Source organism: Macaca thibetana, chromosome 14 (genome assembly GCF_024542745.1).
Source record: "Macaca thibetana thibetana isolate TM-01 chromosome 14, ASM2454274v1, whole genome shotgun sequence".
NCBI lineage: Eukaryota > Metazoa > Chordata > Mammalia > Primates > Cercopithecidae > Macaca > Macaca thibetana.
This window is the reverse complement of record NC_065591.1, coordinates 68,662,568-68,679,705: the sequence shown is the minus strand read 5'-3', so window position 1 is coordinate 68,679,705 and position 17,138 is coordinate 68,662,568. Positions and strand designations below refer to the sequence as shown.

General features: G+C 39.0%; 1 protein-coding gene across 3 annotated transcripts in view; it reads right to left on the bottom strand.

Annotated features, from left to right (window-relative positions):
- Positions 1-3,630: 3,630 nt before the first annotated feature.
- The window catches only part of ACER3 (alkaline ceramidase 3), a 169,260-nt gene continuing 155,752 nt past the window's right edge, over positions 3,631-17,138 (bottom strand). For all 3 annotated transcript variants that reach the window (XM_050759014.1, XM_050759015.1, XM_050759016.1), the window contains 4 exons: positions 15,272-15,373; positions 13,668-13,772; positions 10,963-11,008; positions 3,631-10,458 (listed from right to left, as the gene is read on the bottom strand). In XM_050759014.1, coding sequence (XP_050614971.1) covers positions 10,405-10,458; positions 10,963-11,008; positions 13,668-13,772; positions 15,272-15,373 — 307 coding nt within the window. In that variant the 3' untranslated portion in view covers positions 3,631-10,404. The remainder of the gene's footprint in view (positions 10,459-10,962; positions 11,009-13,667; positions 13,773-15,271; positions 15,374-17,138) is intronic.

Sequence of the window (17,138 nt, the reverse complement as noted above, 5' to 3'; positions counted from 1 at the left end):
CCCAGGGAGGGACAGAGGGACATGACCAGTTTCCTCCCAATCTGTGCCCCACTCATGAGAGTCCAGAGCAGGTTGACTGAATGACTAAATGAATTTTGTTGTTTTCTTCAAGCCCCCTAAAAACTAATCTTTTCTCCTTGGCAGTTACATCTTTCAGGAAATTTGGGAATGATTTGAAGTGGGGAGAAAGTTAAATGGGGGTAAGGTTATTGGAATAAAATGAACAGACTTTAAGACAAACAGCTCTGACCTCTCCAGGAGGTTTCCGGAATGGCCAGGGAGGAACTTAGATGTATGTAGTGGGTGTGAGCGCCAAGCATGGCTTTGGAAAGGTGTGTACTGTTCAGAGACGGAATTAACGCACTTATGACACCTTTTCAGCCTTCCCCTTTACCACGGGTGGGTGTTTTAATCTAGCAGAAAAAGTCTCAGTCCAGTGCATGTTCTGCCACACCCTAGGCTGAAAAACTGGGGCGGGATAATGCAGAAAAACCCGTCTCCACCTTGAAGGCAAACAGGTTCTGTGGGCACAGGCCAGCACCTGATGACCAGGAAGGGGAGAAGGCCGGATAGTCCCTTGTTCCAAGTTGCACTGGTCAGTGAGAGAGGGAAGGGGGGTTGACTCCTCTTGTTTGTCCAGTTTTGAGGTACCCCTACAGGCCCAGACCAGGCAATCTCATAGGAAAGATACCATTCAGAAACTGTTATGATTAGATTCACACTACACCATGGTGCTAACCCCTAAGACAATTCTACATTTCACAGATGTAGAACCCAAAGTTTAGTTGTGACTTGGCCACAACCACACAGCTTTTCAGTGGAGGACCAGGATCCTAAGCTAGGTCTTCAGATGTCCCAAAAGGAGATAACTTTTCTAACAGTAAGTACCCTCTCAGGATTAATGCCAGTGGGCTCCAGCTTGGAGCCTGCTGTTTCAGTGCAGTGTCATGTCAGGGTTATTGCCTTCTACCCCTCAGCCATGTAGCTATCTCTGCTGATAGCCACTGTGTCTCCAGCCCAGCCACAGACATCCAGACTTTGAGGAACTAGAACCCAGGCCCTCACCCAGGCTTCCTTTCCAAGTGACTGGTGATTCTCTTTGGTTTGAGATGCTCTTGTCTTCAAAAATTCCTCTACCTAATCCTTAAATGGTTTGGTTTCTAGGACTCAGTCTGAGACTCTCTTTTCTTCCGTGATCTCATCCACTTCCATTTCAATTAATATGTATGTCCATGATTCTTTTTTTTTTTTTTTTTTGAGACAGAGTCTTGCTCTGTTGCCCAAGCTGGAGTACAGTGGCACGATCTCAGCTCACTGCAACCTCCACCTCTGGGGTTCAAGCGATTCTCCTTCCTCAGCCTCCCAAGTAGCTGGGATTACAGGTGCACGCCACCATGCCTGGTTAATTTTTGTATTTTTTAAAGTAGAGACGGGGTTTTGCCATGTTGGTCAGGCTGGTCTCGAACTCCTGACCTCATGATCCACCCACCTTGGCCTCCCAAAGTGCTGGGATTACAGGTTTGAGCCACCGCACCAGGATCCATCATTCTTAAATTTACATCTTCAGCCCAGATCTCTCAGCTGAGCTCCAGATCCACATTTATTATCTTTAAGCTCTCTGCCAGGATGTCTCACACAGTCTACAAACTCTGCAAATCCCAAGTGTACTCTATAATACCCTAAACCTTCTTCCCATGTACCTCTGCTATATTGGAGTTCCTATCTCCACTGCCACTATCCACCGTTCTTCCTCTATCTGGTATCCCTACATCCATACTGGTTACCTTTAATCCATCCTCCATCTTTTCCAGGGCTTTCCAAATTCAAATTCTTTTTTTTTCTTTCAAAGATGATGTCTCTGTTGTCCAGGCTGGAGTGCAGTTGATTTTAGCTCATTGCAGCCTGGAACTCCTGGGTTCAAGCGATCCTCCCACCTCAGCCTCCTGAGTAGCTGGAACTACAGGTGAGTGCCACCACATCTGTCTACTTAAACTTTTTTTGTAGAGATGGGGTCTCGTTGTGTTGCCCAGGCGGGTCTTGAACTCCTGGTCTCAAGCAGTCCTCCCACCTTGGTCTTCCAAAGTGTTGGGATTACAGGCATGAGCCACTGCACCAGGACAACCAAATTCATATTTGTAAGATGGCTTTTAAAGCCCTGTGATGTCATTCCAGCCCATCTCTCCAGAAACTCACCTCTGGTTCCCTCTGCTATAAACGGCCTTTCCCCCACCTTCCTTAATACCTCTCATCCTTCAGTTCTTGGTGTAGATATTCGTCTTCAGGGATGTCTTCCCTACTTCAGCTCCCTCGTATTCCCTCCTAGAACTCTCTATACCCTTCCTATGACACTCATCCAAAATGTAATTGGCACAATTACTTGTGAGACACTAAGTGCCATGAGGGCAGGTATGTGTCTTATTTTTCACTGTATTCCTAGTGCCTAATAACAGACCTTCCAGTTTATTGAATGGATGGCACATAGTAGGGCTCCGTAAATGGATCCCCCCATTTTCTGCTTTCTCATTTCCTTTGAGAATCAAGCCTTCCTTTGCGATTAGGCCATGCTATCAAGTGAGACAGGTCTTGCTTTCTGTCTCACCTAAGAAGACCCACTTGAGGTAGACTGCATTCCAGTCTAGAGCAAAAGAAAGGAAAAAAGCTGAAAAGGCCACCCCAGAACTGCGCTAGAGAGAAGCTCAGAGTAAGTTCATAGAATTTGCTAAATCAAATGACAGATGCCTTTGTTAGGCAGGTGTGTACTGTTCAGGGTGAAATAAAGCCATCCAAATTCCTTTTCAGCCATTCCCTTCACAAAGCACATCCCAAATGGCTTTGCACACTCACGTCTGTGTTTTGTCAGGTAAAGGTTCCTGGTTCACCTCTTGCCAGCATCCATCTGTTCATCCAGTCAAGGCTGCCCCACCCTGACACACAAAGGAGGGACTAGCTGAAGAATCAACCATATGGTCAGCAATGACTAAAACTACCCATTCCAGCAGGCTTGACTAAGAAAGCTAATATTTGAAAAGCTGTGGTTTGAGGAACTAGGTGAGTTATAGGAAATTCTAATTTGTTTTACATCTTGTAGATGGTACTTCAGTTAAAGTTATAAACCACAGACACACATGGCTTATGCAGGACCATTTTTTCTGTTCCTGATCTGTCCCTCTTCATTGTGTGAAGCTGGACGGTTCATGTGTTTACTTCACAGCTCCTAAAGATGAAGATGCTGTGTATTTAAATATATAAATGTTTAATTAAAAAATGATTAGCTTTTAACCTTGTAACATACTCAGGCTTGGAGTAGAAAGGTACTGCAGTACAGTATTAGGAGCCCAGTGACAAAGAATTCCCAGGATAATGACTGGATGTTATTTCCATGAAGAGGCTTGCTGCTGGCCTGTACTGCCAGCTTAAGCAAACTGGGAAAAGATGTGTCCTCTGAGATGCAACCCTATCTTTGACAGGCTGAGCACAGGCTAGATTTCAGCCCCTCATTCACCCTCCTTCCTCTCTCAACTGGGTGCCTTTGTGTAGTACATGAACTCTCCAATTACACATGGTAGCCCTGCCTTTATATGAATGTATAGATTTAAAAAATATAAATCAGGGATGAAACACTACCAGTAGTCTTATTCAAAACAATATCATTTAATTTAATATTTTCACCTATGAGAGGCAATGAATGCAGAAATATAGTCTCCATTTTAGTAGACTGGAAAAAATACATTATCCTACTATTTTCTAGAAAAATGATTGTGGCATTAGAAAATCAAATGGAAAAAGTGAATAAGCAGACTGAGATTACCTGAAAATAAGTTAGTTGCTAATAAGATTCAGTATAATGTATGTTTATTAAATAATCGCTACTAGAACAAACATCTGCGACAACTATGAAGTTAGGAAATGCTGTATTAGCTTGAACAGTTTATCTGTTGGTCACATTGATAAGTGACTCAAATATTAAAAGAATGGAAATACATGACGGTGAACAATGCCACATGAGTACATTGAGCAAAAATAGATAATGGCCTCTATATCTTAGAACAGACTCACTTATTCATTGGCATGAATAATTTAGCTCTAAAAAGAAAAATCCAAAAGAAGCCAAGACTAACTGTGGAAAGGACTTTGAACTTTTCCTTTTAGACAGTTAAAAAAAAAAAAGAAAGAAAAAAGTGTACATGACTACCACAGCTTGACAACTACCATGTGGCACATTTTATATGACATGAGAAAAAATGGTTAAAAGATCTCAACTTTTTGGAAGTCAACTCAAAACTGAGGGCAACTAGCATTTTTGGATTTTATAGTATAGAATGGAATTCCCTTTATATTGAAAAGTAAATCATGGACCTTGCACATAGTAATTTTTCTCAAAGGTTTAGGCACTTTGCAACAGGCTATTGCCAATCTAGAAAAACTGATGTGAAAAAATAATTCGGTTGTGTAAATATTAAATACAAATCATGTGATTACATTCAACAAAGACATGAGATGTCTTAAATGGATAACATATTTTCATTCTGACAAATGCACACTAGAATAACCTTGCAGAGAAGTGCAGTTGGGCAGTACCACTGTACTGTACCACTGTACCACTTGCTGACGGTCTAGAGCAGGGGAGGCAAACTCCCCAGTCAGAGAGTAAACATTTTAGGCTTTGCAGGTTACATACAGTTTCTGTTGCATATTCTTCTTCTTTCTCTGTTTAAACATTTTTAAAACATAAAAACCAGTTGGGTGTGGTGGCTCACGCCTGTAATCCCAGGACTTTGGGAGGCCCAGGTGGGTGGATCACTTGAAGTCAGGAGTTCAAGACCAACCTGGCCAACCCAGCGCTACTAAAAATATAAAAATCAGCCAGGCATGGTGGCATGTGTCTGTAGTCCCAGTTACTTGGGAGGCTGAGGCAGGAGAATCGCTTGAACCTTGGGAGGCGGAGGTTGCAGTGAGGTGAGATCCTGACATTGCACTCCAGCCTGGGTGACAGAGAGTGACTCTGTCTCAAAAAAAAAAAAAAAAAAAAAAAAAATATATATATATATATATATATAGATAGATAGATAGATAAATAATATATAAAATATATATAAAATAAAATGAAAAAACCATTCTTACCTTGCAGGCCATACACCTGCAGCCTGGATTTGGCTCATGGGTTGTAGTTTACCAACCCCTAATCTAGACCCCTTTGATATTATGACACATTTTTATCATTTTCTTTTAGGCACAGGTGATCTCTGAATGAATGCTTATAGGGAACCATATGTATATGCTTAAAGATTTCTCTAATAAATATGGCTGCTGCAACTTTAGTTAATTCTGCAAACTCAATTTAAAAGTGATGACCTACAGATCTGGCATTGCCAGATGTTTCAGAAGCTTTATGACAATTTTGTGAATATTTAAGATACCAATGACTAAATTCAGTTCAAGTATCAACACTACATTGTTAAAGCAATGAAGCGGTCTTGTAAGGGTTGAAAAGGAGCTGAATGCAGAGCACAGTGACCTGTGGCTGGTGCTATACTGACTGATGGCTGCTGAGCTAGAGTGGGGGAATTTTAGGTCACTTGCAGCCTGTAACTGAATTTCTTGATTTGGATTTTAGGGTTTTCTATTTAAAAAAAAATTATTGTGACCAGTCTTCTACACTAGCCGCCTTTGAAATCAGGTAGTAATTAGCTGAATTTAATGATAAAATGAAGACCTTGAGAAATAATATTTGTTATTTAAAGTACATGAAAATGGGTGGTCAGTACTGCTTAGCTTTCCTCCAAAATGGCTGAATGTGTATCACAGCAACAGAAATGCTGTAGCTAACAAACGACTTAAGTTCTTGAGTGATCTGTCTTCTCCTTAGCTGCTCTGCTGGCCTATCAGAGAAGACTGTGCCTTGGTGAAACTTGTTGTCCCTTACAGTTTCCACTTTTCTTTCAGCAATGTCAAGGTTTCATACTCAAGGCAAAAGTTTACAATCCAAAGTCAGAGATTTACCTTCAGTTTGAATTTCAAGTGTAGAAGTGTTCATATCTGGGTATATGAAGCTGACTGAGCTGATAATTTTGGAGAAATGGTGAAGTTCAGTGGAATGCTCCCAAGGACTTCAACACCACCAGTGGCTTCTCCATGTAGCAATTACATAGTTAGATATTTTAACAAGTATTTCCTTATTTTTTATTATTATTATTTTTTGAGACAGGGTCTCACTCTGTTGCCCAGGCTGGCTGGAGTGCAACAGTTAAAGGACAGTATTGAAAATTTCCAGTCAGCTGGGTCAAGATGACATGATTCCTTTTTTTTTTTTTTTTTCCCCCATTTTGCAGCTCCTTCCATAAAGGGGTCATAACTACGTTAAATCAAATTTTAGTCTTTTTTTTTTTTTTTGAGATGGAGTCTTGCTCTGTTGCCTAGGCTAGAGTTCAGTGGTGTGATCTCGGCTCACTGCAAGCTCCACTTCCCGGGTTCACGCCATTCTCCTGCCTCAGCCTTCCAAGTAGCTGGGACTACAGGCGCCTGCCACCAGGCCCTGCTAATTTTTTGCAGTTTTAGTAGAGACAGGTTTTCACCATGTTAGCCAGGATGGTCTTGATCTCCTGACCTCGTGATCCACCCACCTCGGCCTCCCAAAGTGCTGGGATTACAGGCATGAGCCACTACACCTGGCCCATTATTTTTAAATAGTTAGAACCTAGTGAATAAGCTATAATTGTAGACACTGAAAAACAAGACAAAGTGATCAGACTAATTATAGCACTGATAGGATGCAAAATGGAAGACAGGTAGACCTGCAAACAGCCACACAGGTGGAAATTCCAATTATATATAGGTTCTCTTTGAAATGTCAGTTTTACATAAATACTTATCCAGCAGCACATCATAAACCACAGGGCCAAAGCAATTTCTTATCACGTAAACATGGAGTTCGTAGCCAAAACTCAAATTTAGCAACAAATAATTGTTTTCATAGGACTCATAAGATAACTTTAAATTGTTAGATGCTTTTAGGGCATTGGCTAATTCAGAACTGGCTGGTATTATAACAGAACTTAATTTTTGCAGGCATTTAAAGATTTTCATGCATTATGTACCTGAAGTTTTTGTCTCTTAATTTTCTTTAAACCACACGTCTTATCCTTATTATAAGAAAAACCTTCTTAGAGTAAGGGAAGCCCAAATTAACTGTCCTGAAATTTTGCATTATATTTAAACCGTATGATTTACTTCTGTCAAACTAAATACTACTATTTGGGTTCTCATTTGTAGATTATTTAAAAACAAATTTTTTTTCCTGTTAATTATCAATGCATTTCCTATCACAAGGATTAAAAAGATCACTTCAGGTGGTGGGGATGTTTCATGAAACATCACGGTGGGGAGTAGATAGTGGGCAGGCAGAGTGACCAATCAGCTTAACCTCCTTTCACCTAGCTGTTCTTTAAAAAAACAAAAATCAAAGTCAAATTGCTTTCAGTTTTTCAGAGTGAAAATGGAGGCACAAGAAGGATATTCAGATGTGGAAGCAAATTGCTTCTTTTACATCCTCATAAAGTATTTTCTTTTCTCTTTTCTTTTTTTTTTTTTTTGAGACGGAGTCTCGCTCTATCACACAGACTGGAGTGCAGTGGTGTGATCTCAGCTTACTGTACCCTCCGCCTCCTGGGTTCAAGGAATTCTCCTGCCTCAGCCTCCCGAGTAGCTGGGACCACAGGCATGTGCCACTACGCGCGGCTAATTTTTGTATTTTTAGTAGAGACGGGGTTTCACTATGTTGGCCAGGGTGGTCTCGAACTCCTGACCTCAAGTGATCTGCCAGCCTTGGCCTCCCACAGTGCTGGGATTACAGGCATGAGCCACCATGCCCAGCCTCACAAAGTATTTTCTAAAATATAATTTGCTGTAGGGTTCACAGATAAGCACTGTTCACATTAGGTGATATGCAAACAAATCATTATTGGCTCAGCAGGAAACAGACTTTTTGTACACTCTAGTTAACATGAAGTTTTCCAATAAAACAAATGACAGTGGGAGGGGGTAGTGAGGAATCCAACCCTGTAATGTATACCTAGAATCCGAATAGGAAAAAATAAAGCTATTGAAATAAAGATAATTTAGTAATATCCTATAAGTCACCAGTGATTTCCATAAAATGCTGCACAGACACAAAGTCTTGAGTGTGTTACTTAGTTGTTGAAAAGAGAGCCTTGTGTGAGGCACAGCTGATTTGGAACATTAAAGAGCCTGGCTTCCCTTTCTGCTTTCCATTCTCCCAATAGAAACAAGGGTCTTCAACGAATTGGCCAGTCTTACAGGTCACCTCGGGGTGTAGATGACTCTCCACTATGGTGCTGGGCAATTTTATTGAACAGGTGGCCACTGGTGGTGATGGCTAAACCACTCATTAAACAAATTGCTCTAAATGGCCTCGGTATCAAGGTGTGCTCTCTGTACCCTTAATCTGACTTTAATTCTGCAGAACCTCAGTCTTACCATGTTTAACAGCATTGCCATGTAGGACATGCCTTTATCCTACACTGTATATATATTCTTTAGGTAGAAGTATATCTAACTGAAAAGTATAAAAATATAATGGTGGAAAACAAATGAATTTAAAAATGTATGATGGCTGATAGCCCAGGTAACTGCAGGTGAAATGTAGCCAGAAGTCAGAATCTCAGGGCAAAATCAAGTACAGTCTTATGGGCTGTGCCTTCAAATGGTTTAGTTTTATACCCCCTTAAGGCAGAACAAAAGTTCTCTTCATGTTTTGGCAAGTGTTTTTCTTCCTGGAGATCATAAAAGCAGGTGGAAGAATCAGTCTAATGGTCTAATGGTTTGTTGGGCATGCTAAGGGAAGGATGTCAACTTGACATCTTTGGATACTTGGTTAAAAACTAAGGCTAGTAGGTGAAGAAAAACAACAGAATAGTTTTTGGTTTTAAATTTGTACAAAGGCTACTTACTGAATACTGGAAAAAATGACAAAAAGTGTTTTACCATCTTTGCATAAGAAGAAAAGATTTTCCTTTTGAAACTAGCTTAGGATTTAATCTTGAGTCATGTCATCATGTGGTAAAAACAATCTGGATTTTACAATAATTTATAAAAAGCAAAAAAAGTCATAAAAATGCTAAATGATGCAGAGCTACAGATATGATGATACATGAGCAGAGGGGTCAAATCAGATTTTTACTGCAGGCAGGTGTTATGTTTGTGAAAAGTGATGCAATTTGTTATATATTCAAATGCAAATTAGAACTAGCTGCCTTACGATGAGATTTCACTGTCATTTCTTATCACCCTAATTTTTGTGGGTTCTGTAGGTTTCAAGTAACAGAAACTTACATCTATTTCCTTCAGAAAATTAAGGAGCAGATATTTTAATATGCTTTATGTAAATAGGATTCTGATCATTTTAGCTTTAGTTAACGCAACACACTTCCCTAGGCACAACCATGACCTCTCTTTGAGAACTGGAAAATACTGCATAATTTAAAAAATCGGAGTGTAATGACATTCCCTGACAACTTCAACTAAGTTATGTGAGGAGGATGAACTATGGGTAGTCTAGACCACCAGTCCTATTTGTCTAGCCATAGAAACGGTGACAACTTAAAGATCTGCAAAGATCAGAGCAGAGCTGGCTGAAGGCACAACATTCTATACATGTCCTCATGGAGCTTCAGAAAGGTTATAAGATGACCCACTCATTCTGGTTGGCTGTGGCCATAGGCAGACACCATAAAACCTGGGATGTGGTTAAGTATTGAACCGGGGGCAGGTCTGAGCTTGCTTATGATCCTCTGACTAGCCCTGGAACAGACAGTGAAGAACTACACAGAATCCCACAGCTAGCTCACTCTCTCTTCTCTCTCTCTCTTTTTTTCTTACCTTTGAGAACCATCCATGAGATTAATACAATATTAATCAAATATGACAAAGCTGAGTGCTGGCTCACAGCTAACTATCTGGATATGGGGTTTTGTTGGCCCTTAGCTGACTGTTTGCATTATTTAATCAAATATTAAGAAAAGTATAATTCACATGCAACCCTTGGCAAAAAGAAAAAAAAGATTAATTTCTTATAACCAGCACAAACTGTTAACCTGTTAAAGAAAAGCCCAATTGTTTCTGCATTTGAAGCATACACACACATCATCTCTGTTTCTTTATAAACTGGAGCATGAAAGGAGGAGGGGACAAATGAGATAATGCCATGAGCTAAACACCCAGCAGGCCTCACTTCTTATTCTGTTTGTGGAGTGGGTGGCAGCATTAGTCAGAAAGTCACTCCTCTGCTATGATGGTCATGACATATTTGAACTTGTAGATCTTTAAGGATTTCCTTATTTATTCTGCCAGGTCTGTGGTAGGTGCTTGTTTTCTTGGTGGAATGATTCATCAATGCTTCCTGAGAGGCTCAAACAGGATCACTGGCCAGATTCCAAAGATAAACTGTTTGGGGACAAATTAGGACAAAATGAGAAAAGACAAAATTGTTCCATGTTATTCCTTAAAAAACTATGAGAAAGAATCCATGGGGCTGTGACTATACATAGGTTTGCTAGTGATTGTCCTGGTATTAGTAGCCTAAGCACAGTTTCACAGTTTATTCCTTCTAGTCTTGGACCAGATATCAGAGAGTATTTTTATTGAGTTTATTTAAATTTATTAAGCTTTGACTGTCAAACATGGAGCTGGGCATATAAATTATCTCTGATCTTTAAAACAACTCTGCAATGTAGTTATTAGCAGCTCAATTTTATTGTTGAAGAAACTAAGGCTTAAAGAGATTTGTCCAAGAACCTGCAGTAGTAAATGAAAGATTCAATGCCTTTGGTTCCAAAGCCTGTGTTTGTTCCACTACCTTTGCAAACTCCCCTTTCTTCTTCCACCTCCATCCTATACTCCCAGTACCAAACCCCCAACACACACACAGGACCTAAGAAGTGGACTTACCTTCACTTTTGGCCTATATCTCAGGTAAAGTGTTCTTGTATACAAACTGAAAGAAAAGTGGGAGGGGGAAAGCTTTTCAGATTCGTTTTAAATTCATACAAACTGGTGTACTGACAAACTTAACCATAGTGCTTCTGCATGTACAAAGCAAGAAAAAAAAAAGACATGAGTATATGCTTCATTTGTTCAGCAACCGGTTTTTTTTTGAGCACCTACTCAAAATACTCAGTAAACCATGCTGTAAATGGATGTGCTGTAATCTAGGCTTTGATGTTCCATTTTATACAGCACAAGCAGAGTACATTTAGCATAAGTCTTAAGGGCCATAGGACTTTCAAAATAGAAAATGAGCACTGACTTCAACTTAAGGTCATCAGCTACATTAGCACCAAACAAGAGAGTCACAACATATGTCCTTTGAAGCTTTGAAGCCAGGCATTGATTTCTCCTCTCTAGTTATGAAAATCCTAGATAGTATCTTCTTCCAATAGAAGGCTGTTTCATCTACATTAAAAGTCTGTTGTTTAGTGTAACCACTTTCATCAATAATCTTAGCTAGATCTTCTGGATAACTTGCTGCAGCTTCACCTTGCACTTTTATGTTACAGAGATGGCTTCTTAAGCCTCATGAACCAATCTCTGCTAGTTTCAAACTTTTCTTCTGCAGCTTCCTTACTTCTCTCAGCCTTCACAGAATTGAAGTGAGTTGGGGCCTTGATCTGGATTAGGCCTTGGCTTAAGGCAGTGTTGTGGTTGGTCTGATCTTATCCAGACTACTAGAAATTTCTACACATCAGAAATAAGGCTGTGTCACTTTCTCATTATTCATGTGTTCTCTGGAGTAGCACTTTTAATTTCCTTCAAAAACTTTTCCTTTGCCTTCACAACTTGGGTAACTCTTTGGCACAAGATGCCTACCTTTTGGCCTATCTCAGCTTTCAACATACGTTCCTCACTAAGCTTAATCATTTCTAGCTTTTGATTTAAAGTGAGAGATGTGTAACTCTTCCTTTCACTTGAACACTTAGAGGCCACTGTAGGGTTATTAATTGGCCTATTTTAAACTTTGTTTTCTCTTAGGGAATAGGGAGACTGGAGAAGGAAAGAGACTGGGGAGTGGTCAATTGGTGGAGCAGTTGAAACATACAACATTTATTAAGTTCACTGTCTTATATGTGCATGGTTTGTGGTGCCTCAAAACAATTACAATAGTAACATCAAAGATCACTAATCACAGGCCAGGCACAGTGGCTCACACTTGTAATCCCAGCATTTTGGGAGGCCAAGGTGGGATTATCACTTGAGGTCAGGAGTTTGAGACCAGCCTGACCAACATTGGTGAAAGCCTATCTCTACTAAAAGCGCAAAAATTAGCCAGGCGTGGTGGCGCATGCCTGTAATCCCAGCTACTTGGGAGGCTGAGGCAGGAGAATCACTTGAACCCAGGAGACAGAGGTTGCAGTGAGCCAACATCGTGCCACTGCACTCTAGCTTGGGGGAGACTCTGTCTCCAAAAAAAAAAAAAAAAAAAAAAAAAAAAAAAAGATCACTGATCACAGATCACCATAACAGATATAATAATAATAATAAAATTTGAAATATTGTCAGTATTACAGAAATAAGACAGAAACATGAAGTGAGCACATGCTGCTGGAAAAATGTCACCTATAAACTTGCTTAATGCAGGGCTGCCACAAACTTTCAACTTGTAAAAAATACAATACCTGAAAAGTACAACAATAAAAAAGTTATGCATGTTTTGTTTATTTTGAAATCAAGAAGTGTGATGTTTCATGTCTGCTCTTTTTCAAGATTGATCTGGCTACCTGTGGCCTTTTGTGGTTCCATATGAATGTTAGAAATATTTTTTCTATTTCTGTAAAAAATGTCTTTGGAATTCTAAATGAGATTGCATTGGATCTGTAGATGGCTTTGGGTAGTATGAACATTTTAACAACTTTGTCTTTTAATCCATGAACACAGGATGTCTTTTCATTTGTTTGTGTCTTGCTTGCTTACTTTTATGAATGTTTTGACCTAGTTAGAGGTCTGTTCTATTTCTTCACAACTCAGTCTTGGTAGGTTCTACGTTTCTAGGATATTGTCCATTTCTTCTAAGTCATCCAATTTGTTGGCATATAATTGTGTGATTCTTCTTATCTCTGTGGCAGCACTGTAATGTCTCTTTTATTTCTGATTTTATGTATTTGAGTCTTCTGTCTCTTTTTTTTTTGTTAGTCTAGCTAAGATTTGTCAATTCTGGTGATCTTTCAGTACCCCAACTCTTAGTTTCATAGATTTTTTAAAATTTTTCTATTTTGTTTATTTCTGCTCCATGTTATTTCTTTCCTTCTGCCAAATTTGGGCTTAATTTGTTCTTCTTTTCCTAGTTCTTTGAGGTGTAAAGTTTCATTGAGATCTCTCTTCCTTTTAAATGTGGCATTAATTTCTATAAACTTCTCTTAGTACTGCTTTCGCTGCATCCCATAAGTTTTGGTATGTTGTATTTTTGTTTTCATTTGTCTCAAGGTATTTTCTAATTTTTTGATTTCTTCTTTGACCCAATGTTTGTCCAAGAGTATACTATTTAATTTTCATGTTTGTGAATTTTCTAGTGTTTAAAAAGTATTTACATCATCCCATTTAAACAATAAAGAAAAAAAAACAAACTCTAGTACAAGGCTAAAAAAGTCTCTATTTCCTACCTGAAAAGGATGTGAAGATAGGAACCAAGGCCAGTTAAAATATGCCACCATGCATGAAATTGTGTGGTAATACCTATGATAGGTGGTACCTTCTTTCGAAAGTTCCTGTGTGGAGAGAGGGAGAAAATCACCATGTTAAATTTTTAAAATATTTAGCAACTAACGCTGATAGTCTTAGAGCATTTTGAAATATCATTCTCAAAACAGCAGTTATTTAATTGCCTTAAGCTTCCTGTAGTCTGCCACATTGTTATCCAAAGTACATTCTGAGGAACAGTATTCAACAATGATAATTTATGGTCAATTCGTGTCATCTAAGCCCTTAGACACTTTTCTCTCTTATATCTTTTTGAAGCAAATCCCAGATACTATATCATTTTATTTCTAAATATTTTAGTATGTATTTCTCAAATATGAAAACCTCCCTAAAACACAACCACATTTTCACACCTAAAAATAATAATACTCCCTTAATATCATAAAAGTTTCAGTTACTGATCATCGAAGTTCCAAATTTCTCATACTTTATTTTTTTAAATAGTTGGTTTGTTTGAATCAGAATCCAAAAAAGGCCAACACATTGTATCTGGTTGATATATCTAAGTCTCTTAATCTATATGTTCCTCCTCTCTCTTTTTTCCTGCCTTTGCAATTTTTTTTTTTTTTTTTTTGAGATGGAGTCTCGCTCTGTCGCCCAAGCTGGAGTCTCCTGCCTCAGCCTCCCAAGTAGCTGGGATTACAGGCACACGTCACCAAGCCCAGCTAATTTTTATATTTTTAGTAGAGACAGGGTTTCACCATGTTGGCCAGGCTGGTCTTGAACTCCTGACCTCAAGTGATCCACCCCCTCAGCCTCCCAAAGTGCTGAGATTACAGGCATGAGCCACCGCGCCTGGCTGTGCCTCTGCAATTTATCTGTTGAAGAGACCAGGTCATTCATTCTGTAGATTTCTCACAGTCTGAATTTTGTTGATTGCCTTCCTGTAGTACTGTTTAGTACCTTCCTCTGTTCTGTTTATGCAAAATTGTTAGTTCACAGGATTTGGAGTTGGAATGACCCACCTGTTTAACCTATTCAGCATGCTCATTTCACGGAAAAGAGGCCAGAAAGACAGTGTCTTAATGAGAGACTAGAATCCAGAGACACCTAAGTCTAAGATTCAAACTCCTGGCAATATATGATTGCTGAAAAGCTGGTAAAAAAACACTTGCTTTTTAAGAAAATAACATTAAGCATATGAAAGTGTATATTTATATACATATTTTTCATATGCTTATTACAAATCAGTCTTCTTTATTCACTGAAGCAGATCAGGCAGGTTTCAAAGGAAGAGTCAACATTTGATTAACTATATAGTTCTGTGATGCCCACACACACAAAACCTAAACCCTACAGAGGTTATGAAAAAGTCTCAGGTCCAAAATTTTAGGTAATTTAAACAGGCATTCCAATAATCTAACTTTATTATACTGTACATATCTTTTAAATGTCAACAATAGTAAAAATTCATTTCAGGGCACTATTATTTCTATATGTTTATAAAATTCTCTACTTAATAAAATCTTTCCAAAAATATTTCTGAAGAAATGAAAATATATCTTACCTCAGTGAATCACAAAATATGTTATCTATATTCCAAAATAAAAATCCCAATAAAAATATACCCAATGATGTATAACCCAGTCCTCTAAGCCATGGATAAACCCTGTGGGGGGAAAAAGAAAAGCAAAATAAAATTTTCTCAAGTCATGTCATGATCAGAAATTGAAGCCATCACTTTCTTCCTTTTTTATAAGGGCTGGGATCTCACTATGTTGCCCAGGCTGGAGTGCAGTGGCTATTCACAGGTGTGATCATTGTACATTCCAGCCTCAAATTCCTGCGCTCAAGGGGATCCTCCCATCTCAGTCTCCCAAACAGCTGGGAATATAGACATGTGCTACCTTGCCTGGCAAGAAGACATCACTTTCATTAGAAAGAAAAGTTTTTGTTGATAGTAAAAGCAGACTTATCAAATTTTCTAATAATTTGCCTACTATATGTAGCCATTAAAAGGTGCAGAGAAATAAGCCACGAAGACTTTAATAAATGTATTGGGAAGGTAATCTGAAAGTACCTGATAACTTTTTTGGTCCCATGGAAGAGGCAGGGGGATAGTGGATTAGCTATCAATGTAGGTTGAGTCATATACTCCATGTAAGGCAATGTAGTTACACACACATACACACACACACATATTCACTCATTAAATCACTTAATAATATATATGGAGTGCTGTGTACCAGACATTGTTCTAAGCATTTGGGAAGGTAATGATCAATAGGTAAAGTTTTTGTTCTCAAAGAATTTACAGTATAGCCGGGGGAGGTAAACAATCAAATACATAATTATAATTGCTTTGAAGAAAAATAAGGCCTGATAAGGAGAGAGTGATATGGGGGTATTGTGGATGGGTGTGCATGCACACACATACCATACACAAAATGTTCAAATAATCCCTGTGAGGCGGGTATTATTTTTACTTCACTGATGAGGAAATTGAAGCTTGGTGAGGTACTGAAAATAGTATCAGCTTACCTATGTTTTATAGCTTCAGTGAGGTATAACTGACTTACATTAAAACTATTAAATATATTTAAAGTGTCTCTCTGATCAGTACATCTGTATATACCCATGAAACCACCACCACAATCAAGATACCCACCACCTCCAAAAGTTCAATTTGCATTTTTTTTTTTTTTTTTTGAGACGGAGTCTTGCTCTGTTGCCAGGGCTGGAGTGCAGTGGCCGGATCTCAGCTCACTGCAAGCTCCGCCTCCCGGGTTTATGCCATTCTCCCACCTCAGCCTCCCAAGTAGCTGGGACTACGGGCGCCCGCCACTTCGCCTGGCTAGTTTTTTGTATTTTTTTAGTAGAGACGGGGTTTCACTGTGTTAGCCAGTATGGTCTCGATTTCCTGACCTCGTGATCCGCCCGTCTCGGCCTCCCAATGCGATTTTTAGAATGCTATATAAATGGAATCATACCATATATACCCCTGATTGTATAGCTTCTTTCATCTGACATAATTCTTTGAGATTCATCTATGTTATTATGTTTTCAATACTTCATTTCCTTTTACTGCTGAGTAGGTACTCCATTGTATGGTCACAGCACCATTTGTTTCCCTGTCCAAATGCGGGTTTCCAGTTTTTGACTATTACAAATAAAGCAGCTATGAACATTCACAAATAACACTTTATATAGACATATGTTTTCATTTTTCTTGGGTAAATAGCTAGGAGAAGAATGGCTGGATTGTATGGCAGGTGAATATTTAATTTTTCAAGATAACTGCTACACTGTTTTCCTAAGTGGCTGTACCATTTTACATTCCCACCAGGCATGTATAAGTGTTCCAGATGTTCCACATCTTCATGAGCACTTGGTTTGAAGTCAGTCTTTTTCACTTTAGCTGTTTTAGTAGGTGT